Source organism: Larimichthys crocea, chromosome III, assembly GCF_000972845.2.
Source record: "Larimichthys crocea isolate SSNF chromosome III, L_crocea_2.0, whole genome shotgun sequence".
NCBI classification, from domain to species: domain Eukaryota; kingdom Metazoa; phylum Chordata; class Actinopteri; family Sciaenidae; genus Larimichthys; species Larimichthys crocea.
The window spans coordinates 34213786-34224572 of NC_040013.1; the positions used below are offsets into that span (position 1 = coordinate 34213786).

General features: G+C 40.1%; 1 protein-coding gene and 1 long non-coding RNA gene across 2 annotated transcripts; one reads left to right on the forward strand and one right to left on the reverse strand.

Annotated features, from left to right (window-relative positions):
* Window positions 1-4295: 4295 nt before the first annotated feature.
* On the reverse strand, window positions 4296-9629 carry LOC113745652 (uncharacterized). Its single transcript, XR_003462300.1, has 3 exons — window positions 9476-9629; window positions 6025-6132; window positions 4296-4380 (listed from the first exon to the last, which is right to left on the reverse strand). It is a non-coding gene; the product is annotated as an uncharacterized LOC113745652 (long non-coding RNA).
* On the forward strand, window positions 4855-6947 carry tal2 (T-cell acute lymphocytic leukemia 2). The gene is made up of 2 exons (XM_027278031.1): window positions 4855-5026; window positions 5787-6947. Exon 2 carries the CDS (start codon window positions 5801-5803, stop codon window positions 6137-6139), a length of 339 nt encoding a protein of 112 aa, XP_027133832.1. The 5' UTR covers window positions 4855-5026; window positions 5787-5800; the 3' UTR covers window positions 6140-6947.
* Window positions 9630-10787: the final 1158 nt, after the last annotated feature.

Below are 10787 nucleotides of genomic sequence, written 5' to 3' on the forward strand. Positions count from 1 at the left end.
AAACAGATGAAAACCAGGGTTGGGCATATTTTAGGACGAGGTGATGATTGGGTGGGGGGTAGGCATGGAGGATGAGTTGTTCAGTGGGGGATTGGCTTGGGGGGATATGGTGGCCTCCAATTTACTTAAAGAACTGGGAGAAGAGGGCGATTTCTCGACACTTTTCATCTGCTGTTTTCTTTCCTGCATCGCTTTTTCCTCCTGCAGTGCGTGCTGGATGTCTTTAAGGTTTTCATTAAGGAGTGACCTCTCCTCCTGCCTACGCAGCTGATGACTCTTTAGTTCTTTCTGTGTCTGAATCAGTGCAGTTTTCAGTTTGGTGATGTCCACTTCCTGTTGAGCCAGAAGCACGTCTTGTTCTGCCCGTCTGTCCTTCTGTCTCTGGAGAGTTTTCTCCAGTTCCTGGACTTTACAGAGAGCTTCAGCTTCAGAGGCTTTCTTCTCTGAAAGCTGAAGCTCCAAGTCCTTCACCTCGTCCATTCTCTTCTGCTCGGTCTGATCATGAAGAGTCTTGCTCATCTGGAGCATTTTCTTTAACTGCTCCATCTTAGCTGCTAAAGCCTCATTTTCATTCTTAAGTTGAGTGATGCGGTCTGTTTGTCTCTGGAACTGCTGATGTTCTAGCTCAGAGACATAAATCATGGCCTGCTGGGGTGAAGCCTCTACCTCGCTGCAGGGTTCAGCCTGCATTTTCGCTGCTCTACCAGCATTTTTTTCCCTTAACATACTCAATACATCTAAATAACTCATCTCGTCATCTTTCTTAGGCTCAGTGGTCGGATTTGTCTCGCTACTCACACACTGCTGAGGAACTTGAATTGCGGTCCGAGGGCGATTCTTCGCCTGATTGCGGGTGTTGACCCTGTCAGCCCGCTGTGGTTTAGCAGCAGCATGCTGATTGTTGTTTCGGTTGGAGATTTCTCTCACAGGGGTGCGGTGCTCTGGTGGCACCCAAGGAGTTCTCCTCCGGTCAGGCCCTCTTCTGGACTCAGCAGGTTGTCTAAAACCCTGAGGTTGCCTTTGATTCCTGGGCACTCTCCCGGCCTCTGCCTGGCCCTTTACGTTGTGATGTTTCTCCATATCTGCTTGACAGGATGAAGTCTTGATAGACTGTTGATATTTTCCAGTCGCTGAAGGATTTAACTGGGCAGCCATAGACTTGTTCTGCCTACAGAGAGTAAAAATCCTTTTATCGAAGAATTCGGAAGTGATTGATAATCCTGTACTTAGTGGATAATGTCCTTCTTTTCCTTAGTCTAGTCTTTGTTAGTTTGTAGTGGCTCTGTGGATCCTTGTGTCTCTGTATTTGAACTGTGGGTTGTACTTATAAACATTCTAAAGTGACATCATAGTACTTCAAAAGGACAAAGGATGTCATGTGACCTCTGCTTCATGTTTTTCTCGTTACCATGGTTACTGTTAGTAATCACAATTCAATGAATGACATAGCATTTTAGCTAATTTTTTTTTTCAAATGTATTTGTTATATGAAAAGGTCTGTAGTTCACAATTAAGCAATATTACACGAGAGGGTGTGCTTTAACCTAATTATTGGCACAACAGTGATGCAGCACTGAAGTGCCAATACTAAGTTAAAGCACACCCTCAAGTGTAATACAGTGGTCCCTCATTTATCGCGGGGATACGTTCTAAAAAATAACCCGCAATAAACGAAATCCGCGAAGTAAGTTTTACAATTATTATTAGTGCTGTCAAAATTAACGCGTTAAAAAAATTAACGCAATTAACGCGGTTTTGTTTACTTCCGGTGGCGGCCGCCATTTTGGATGTGGCAAAGTAGAGCTTTGTTTCCCAGATATATTAGTGTGTGTGTGAATGGGTGTATAAGAGGCATTAACTTAAAGCCCTCACGGAGACTGCGCCCTGCACGGTCGCCCACATTGCCCACAGCTAAAACCGGCCCTGCTTGTTTTAGTTTACGGGCAGATCTGCCACATCCAAAATGGCGGAGGGTAACGTATCGCAGCAACGGACCAACCTGCTCAATGAGGTGTTTATGTATATGTCTATGATCTATCCTAAAGGAGAGTCTATGTATATGTCTATGATTTATCCTAACTAAAGGAGAGTCTATGTATATGTCTATGATCTATCCTAACTAAAGGAGAGTCTATGTATATGTCTATGATCTATCCTAACTAAAGGAGAGTCTATGTATATATGTCTATGATCTATCCTAACTAAAGGAGAGTCTATGTATATGTCTATGATCTGTCCTAACTAAAGGAGAGTCTATGGCGGAAAGATGGATAAGGACGGACTTTTAGGGGGAACATTTAATTTTAAAAAGTTGCCCGACGGCTTGTTGGACAAAAACAAGGTAATTTGCACAGTTTGCAAAGCCGAATTTAAATTCCACAGAAGTAACAAGACTTTAACATATCACCTCAAAGCAAAACACCCTGTCTACACTACAGGAGTGTGGCACTTGTCAGTATATTTCCTCATTCTGGCTTTTTTCTGTTTGCACTGTGCATATGTGCACCTTAAGCCAATAAAATGAATGAATTTAAATGTACTTTCTCTGTGTTTATTCTACATTAATTTGATCATTTTACATAAATAAATATTCATTATAAGCTTCAGTCTCAAAAAAATGTATTTAATTTATTGATACATTTATTGATAGATTAATTGCGATTAATCGCGATTAATTACAGAATTTTTTGCGATTAATTAGTTAATTAGCCCTAATTATTATACATGTTTTAAGGCCGTAAAACCCCTAACCACACACTTGTATACACCTTTTTACACGCATTTTGTACAGTACTCCCTTAATTAATGCGTGTTCATACTGTTACAGTACCCTGTAAAAAAAAAAAAAGCATGCAAAATTACACTGAAAAAAATCTGCGAAACAGCGAGTCCGCGAAAAGTGATAGCGAGGGACGACTGTATTGCGATTGTACCACAATTATCATCTTAAATAACAAATATTATCAAAAGATTTTCACGTTTTGCTCCTGTTTCTACAGAGATACATGGGGTCTGACTATTACCTGGAAAAAATCAGTCACAGCAGCAGACTACTATGTACATGGAACCCAGTTCACAACAGTCACACTTGGTCAGCAGTGATTGTTGTTGTTTATTGATCCTTTACACGTAAACTGGCAATCAGTGCATCGATTAGGACAATCTGTATCAACGTAGGAAAGAAGCCAGACAGTCAGAGTATAATAAATCTGCAGCCATGCACTATAAATCTAATGTAACTGCAACTAATGAATATTTTCAATATTGATTTATCTGCTGATCATTCTATTAATTAGTAGATTAACTGTTTTGTCTATAAACAGCTAATTGATTTTGTCTTTAAAATGTCAGAAACTGACACCTTCAGATTAAAAACCTTCCCCCTTGAGAAGCTCGAACTATTCAAAGTGAATATTTGGCATTTTTTCTTGACGGACTAATTAATTATTCGACTAATTGATGTAGCTCTAATCTAAAGCCGCAACACTGTCCCTGTGTACAGGAACTGTCTACAATATTAGTCTAACAAGCGCATCATGAATGCAACAGCAGTAACTTGTCAGTCGAGCTCCTTGCTGGCAGACTAGAGTCATCTGATTTCATTACTCTCACAGTTTCCTTACATATCAAAATGTTAAACTAAATTCAGTGTAATTAATTCCACAAGTGGCTTCATATCTTTTTATGCCTATTCTGCCTTCAGCTCCAACCTGCATGACAGATAAATTACAACAAATCAGGTATAATCTTCACCTGGCCTTGCCAGTGTGATGAACTGGCCAAAATGTCCTACAGCGAGTGTGTCTGCAGACCTTCAGCCTGCAGTGGAGGCTGCATAGAGCCAGAGAGCATCGACGCCTGGCCTGCAGGTGCAGCCTCTTGGACGTGCAGCAGGGCCCATGAATGGCCGATTCAGAAAACGGCCCCCATCGGGCCTGTTCTCCAGGCCCGGGGCTAATCCCAGCCCCTAATCGGATTATGTAAATTCCTACTCCACACAGAGACTTTTATGGAAGGCTGCGTCTTTGAAACAACACTTGAAGGGTGTAAAAAGAACAGTGACAATTGGTTAAACTAGACTTGTTTTTTTATCAGAACGGAGGTTGAAAGTGGGAGGCAAGGAAGGGGTGAGGGAGAGGAGTGAGTAGAGGTTGGAGAGAGGTGAGTCAGGATGCTGTGCTCTCCCTGTTTCCTCTGTAATTTATGTGTGGCCCCTTGGAATGGCTCAACAAGATTACCATAGTCATAACAAAACACACATTGTTCGACTGTCAATCTGGATATGGTATTTTTACCTTTTGTGGCCCAATCAGGCTGAATTCAATGGCCAGTGATATCAAGGTCTTTTCCACGGTGGAGGGGAAGGTGGGTTGTCCATGCCTAATGTCAGAGAAACAGAAAGGAACAAGTGTCCACAGCAGTAAGAGAAGGATCAGAGAGATGAACGTCTCAGTTTCACTTCAATGGGAATTTATTTGTCACCTTTAGTGCGAACCTTCAAGGATTAAATGAGCAATGAATCATAAAAGCAGCACAAATAGTCACTTAAAAGGCTGTTGAGAGCTGGAAAAAAAGAGACCCACAATCCCTTCAAATATTTCACAGAAGCACCTATGAAAAATTTACAAAGTGATGATTTATGGACAGTATAATCGTAAAGAAACCTGTATAGGTTTTAAATGACAGAGAGGGAGGTGGGGGTGGTTAACAACTCACACAATGCCACAGAGACTCTACGACAGCACACGTCACACAATAGGGTCACCCTGCTATAAAATGTGGGATACGAGCATGCAGCAGTCTTACCCCTACTCTCTCTCTCTCTCTCTGTTCCCCATCCCTCCCTCCCTCATACTCTCTCTTTCTCTCTGTCACTGTCTCCTTCCCACTCCCTCTCACTCATAAGGATCTCTCTGAGCGAGCATGAAAAGACCTAACTGAGTGGACATTCACGCCTGGACAACTGATGACCTGCGGAGGACAACTCTGCAACTGAGATTTTCTGCACATTTTTACACAGAGACAGGTGAGAAATTTGTCATGGAAGGATATTTATTTTTCCCCCTAAGGGCCACATTTTGACCAAGTAAATAATTAATCAACCAGAAAATGTAATGCGAGGGGACATGGTGTACTTGCTTGGAGCTATAGTGTAATGATAAATAAATGATGGTGCATTTATACCAATATTTTGCATTAAGTAGAAAATCAAATAATCTCTTTAGAATGATATTTTGAGAGCTTTGTTGTTGTAGGAAACCTTTATTTCAGCACAGTCTCCCTGTTTAGCATTTAATAGCACTGTCAATAACCATTTAATCAAGGGTTTATAATGCACCGTAATGTAGTTATAACTACAACAGTTATAACCTCTCCTATAAAACACATTTTGTATTATCACACCTGTTTTATTATGTTTATACTTATGGGTGATCACAGGTGGAGTTTAAGTTATTAACAAACTTACAGCTTACAATTACAGTGTGATATAAACCATGTGTCCAAGTTTATATACTGCTTATGAATGCTAAATACAGTGTGAGAATTGAATTTGAAGGAAAAATGTATTTAAAAATAAGAAAGCAAACAAATATTTTTATGTAAGTTAAGTCATTTCTATCGAAAAATATATTAAAAATGCAGATCTCGTTTTGTCTAACCAAGAGTCAAAAATCCAAAAACATTCAGTTCACTATCATGTATGACAAAGACAAGCATAACATTTGGTATTTGTAAATATTTGTCAAAAATAATTGCTGATTAATTAATTTTCTGTCTCATTGCAGCTCTACTCAGCACCATGACCAGGAAAGTGTTCACCAATACAAGGGAGCGCTGGCGCCAGCACAATGTCAACACTGCCTTTGCTGAGCTCCGTAAGCTCATCCCCACCCATCCTCCGGAGAAGAAGCTGAGCAAGAATGAGATCCTGCGTCTGGCCATGCGCTACATCAACTTCCTAGTGCAGCTTCTGGAGAGCCAGAGCGGTCAGCCAGCCAGCCACTCCCCCACCGCACTGCTCACCTTTCTCAGAGGAAACATGGAACAGCTGCACTCTCCTCCACATCCCTGGGCCCTGACCAGTGACACAGAAGTCCCGTCACCTGGATCCAGCTGCGATAGCTCTGAGGCCTGGTAGAACAGCCACAAAATACAAAAAAATTAAACTCTTGAATGGACTTTCTGACCCCTTTCCTGGGTTTAAAAAACTGATGTTGTCCTTCCTTAAGACTCATTTTTTTTCTCTGCATTTGTCACCCGTGTGTGACTTTAAAGCGTGGCTGAACGTGGGCACAGCCTCCATGCTGATCAGTGTTGAAATATGATAATATAATTTGTATTTTGCATGGATGTGTAAGAACCTGGATGTACAATATTCCCTTCATGTCTTCACGTTAATATTCCTTGTACCCGGCCGGCTGGAACTAATTTAGTTCTGCAATGAGAGGGTGTTTTTGCCTATGAGGAAAATGGAGGGGATTAAGGAATTTCTCATTTTCAAGTGATAGATTCAGCAAAGCATTTGAATAGATAATGGTTCAGGCAATTCTCCAGACTGCAATCGTCTCAAAACAGCCAAGGGCACTTTTCTTTCTCTTCTTTTTTTTTTCAATCGACATGCTGTTTTTTTGTTTGTTTTTCGAGAAGACTAAATCTGACCTTTATTTCAGTTTATCAAGGTTGTGTGACTTTAGAAAAATCAGTTATTTTCACTGTTTTTAAACAACAGTGTTCAGTATTTGTTGATTATGAATTTACGGTACTGAGGATTAGGCTGAGGAATTTAAACAAAACTGACAATCCTCTTTCAGTAATTACATGCTTCGGCACACAACTATCTTCTCTTTTAAATGTATTTTCATTTGAGTTTTTGTAAAATACGCATGTCATATTGCCAAAGATTATGAATTGATTGTTTACTGTGAAGAGTGTACTAATTATCTTCTGATACCTCTTTTATAAGTTATTTTGGTTTGCTTGTGAATATACAGTATGTTATTTATTTGAACTATTTATTTAATAAATGATTTGTTAAGAAATCGCTCTCTGAATCGTTTTACTCTCATTTTTTTCAAAAATTCCCTCAAAATTTTACACAGGCACAAAAGTTTTACAGCAGGAAACATTTTAGCTACCAAACATTACTTCTGAGTAATATTTACTAAATCTAAGCACATTTTGAATTGTAGTATTATGACTGATTTTTGAGTGTGCTATTGGTGGATGATTCACCCATAATGCAATGCACAAAATAAACGGAGGATCTGATCGAAGCTGGAAAAAGAAATTATGACAAAAAATCTCCAGGAACAGCGAAAAAAACTGAGAAATTTCAAATGTTTTTTTAAAGTATTAAATAGTTTGATTGATATGCATCGACACACGTATTATGCCATTTCCTGATTATGATAACCAGCTGTTGATTTTTTGTATACGTACTGCAAAAACAGTACTAAGACAGATCAGTATGTGGTGTCACACTGTGTAAGACACGACTGAGCTGAAGTTAAGAGTAGAGCTGATGCCTCTTTGTTCGTGCTCAATAAGCCCAGAAACATTTGTCCACAAGTCCTGTGATGACCGTGTGGACACAAAGATGACCTCTGCTCTCTGTCCACTGACCAGCGGCCTGAGAAAGGAGTGCTAAAAGATGACAGCTTAACTTGTGACCCTGTGGTCAGAGGTCATTCTGGAGTCAAACACTGTCCAGTTCACCAACATGCAGATGGAGTTTTCTTGAGGAAACATCACTCTGTTGCTGTACATGTCATCTGATCGAGGCTGTAACTCTGAAGTATAAAGGTGAGACGCAGAGAAATAACATAACCTAGCAATGAAACCAATTTTCATGATCGATTGATCAATTCACTTGATCATGAATTAATTGATTGATCGTTAAGTCTAAGTCTAAGATGTCGTAAAATAGTGAAAAATGCACATTATAATCTCCAAAGTGTCCTAAGTAACATTTTCAAATGACTTGATTTGTAGCAATAACAATCCAAAGCAAATATATTTAATATAATACAATACAATACAATATATATAATATTTATAATAATATAAATCAGAGAAAAACGAATTACTTAATCAACAACTATTTGTTTAATACATTTCTTAATCTACTATCAAAATAATTGCTGATTAATTTCCAACAAACTGATCATTGGGTTATTTGTTTCGGCTCTTCGTTACAATATCTGCAGTTTTGTTTGCACCCGTTGCCATTTGAACCGAGGTCAGACATTTACATGCCTAATCGCCTTTTGTGACTGTAGAAAATGTGCCCCGTTTTCAGGCAAAAGGCTGCAACTAACTGAGCTGAAGAGTAAACACGGCTCACTCCGGCTGTTAAACTGGCTAATGGTGTGTAAACGGAGCAGAGGGCAGCTGGACACACTGACTGGAGGCCTGTGGGAACTGACAGGTGACTCTTTAAAATCCTGCAAAAATACTAAATAAATTATATTGTGTGAGAGAGAGAGAGAGACAAGTGTACAGCAGCCGTCTGTCTCTCCCACAGCATTTATTTACCTCTTGTGCAATTTCACACTCAACTGAGCAATTTCATGGTGAATTGAAATAACACCAAATAAACCTGGACTTCTTGCTAATATGGCATGTAATATCTAAAGAATGTTCTTTGTATGTTGAATGTTTTGGTAACTCCTTAACGTTCAATTATCCAATGATCATTTGAAACGGGATAGAAAGGCATGTGACAGCTTCTGCACACATGCTGTTAAACTGTGAAATGCATTTTGCTGATACACCTTATTTATAGAAATCGCCCAATCACAGTATGAGCATTACTCTGACCTCAACTTTCCAGCAGGATTATGAAACCCTGCATTGAAAATAATAACAAATCTGTACGCTTCTCATTCCCTCCACCAAGTATATTGCCTGATTGACTATTCTCTCCCAAGTATGTGGGTAATCGTCTATTGAGAGCACATTTCCTTATCAGCGTCTAGCACACTGTCTGAATCTGTTATCACAATGGGCCAGATCAGTGCAGGCAGCCCCTCGCTCTCCCGGCTGAGGCGCCCATGAAAAAGAATTTCTGGAGTTGGGTGCCAACCGATAGGCCCTGAGCTCTTTATCCCCTTAAAGCCAATTCACACTCTGCATGTTTAAATATCTCAGCTCAACCCCTGCCCTCCTACTCCCATCATGCACCCCACCTCCCCCCCTCCTTCTTTGCCTTTCCTCTTGCTCACTCTCACCCCTCCACGGCTGTAAGTCCAAGTGTGGACTGCCGTTGCGGCCGACCTGCAGCTCGGATGGGTGGGTGGGATGCAGGTGCAGGCTTGTTGGAGGGTGAGAGAGGAGGGGAGTCTTCCATTGTTGGGCTGGACAGCACCCTCTCTCCTCTGGAGCACCCTCTGATGGGGGAGTCCACTGACAATCACGCATCCTAATCTGATTATGCAAATATCTACTTCAAAAAGCAATACGCTGTAACCCTTACCCTGTGAGCGAGGAAGACGAATGGAAGGAGAGAGGAAGCAGCAGGAATGTAGAGAGGGAAGGGTAGATGGTTGAGCTCCTGTGAAAAGAGAATGCACAGTTAGACTCAATAATTCTGCAGTTGGTACACAACACTGTGATATACCTATCATTAATTTGTCCCACATAATCTCTGTACCATGAGGGGAGGTCTGAGAGCAACACAGTATACACTTACACACTCTGAATGGCCAATGACTCCCTCAACAGGGCATTGAATTAAATTTTCAAATGCTTATTGTTTTTCCAGACGCTCCTGAATCCAGCGTCAAAAGGAATCTACAATGTTAATGAGGGGGCCAAAGCACCCAGAGTTTAGATTTAGACACCCAAACAGTTGGAGGTGACATTTCCCAAGAACAACTCAGCCTCAACGCCACTAGTTCCTAAAGGCATCGTCGACAACCCCCGCCTCCTGAATATTCACACCAAGCTGACCTCTCTGGCCTCATCAGTCTTCTGAAATCAGCTGCCTCATTCTAGTTACAGCTCGAAATCAAGGCTAATAGTTTACAACCATGCTAGCAACTCTTTGAGGCTCTGCTTTGAGTTAAACATCTTAGTTATCTACATGTTTGCTACTGAGACTGATAAAAAAAAAAAAAGTTCTGCAGGTACTGTATTGGGGAGAAAAATTTACCTGATGATGGGATCACGCAAAGTCAAGGACATGAACGTTTGTATCAAAATTCACAACAATCAATCCACAAATCGCAGAGAGAATTCACTCAAAATCACAAATGTGATGTAAAAATTCATGGGATTGCTGGAGAAATAAAAACAAGGGATCGTCAAAGTCATTAGGATACATCATCTGGGACAAAAAAAATCCACCCACCTATAAGATGTTTTCTTCTCACCTTAAACTACATAATGCTTACTAAAATACAAACACACACTATTTTGATGACTTACTTAATCTAATTAATCACTGAAATGCCACTTGCCATTGCCATTTAAATACATTTTGAGTATTTCCACAATAAAAATTCCTCTGAAATAATAATAGTCTATGCTATATTGACCTATGTCTGTTTTTAGATGTCAAAAAGGCTAGAAGAAGAAGAGAGAAAAAGAAAGTACATTGAAAATATCATCAACACAATAATGTATATATATGTTTGTGTGTGTGTGAGTGTGTGTGTATATGTGTGTGTGTACATGTTACATACGTTGTTTTTGGTGCCTGTTTGTTTCCCAGATATATTAGTGTGTGTGTGTGAATGGGTGTATAAGAGACATTAACTTAAAGAACTTTGTAGAAAGGCGCTTTA

Bases quoted from the DNA above. Each gene is read 5' to 3' on its own strand.
- tal2 (XM_027278031.1), top strand. From the start codon at position 5,801: ATGACCAGGAAAGTGTTCACCAATACAAGGGAGCGCTGGCGCCAGCAC.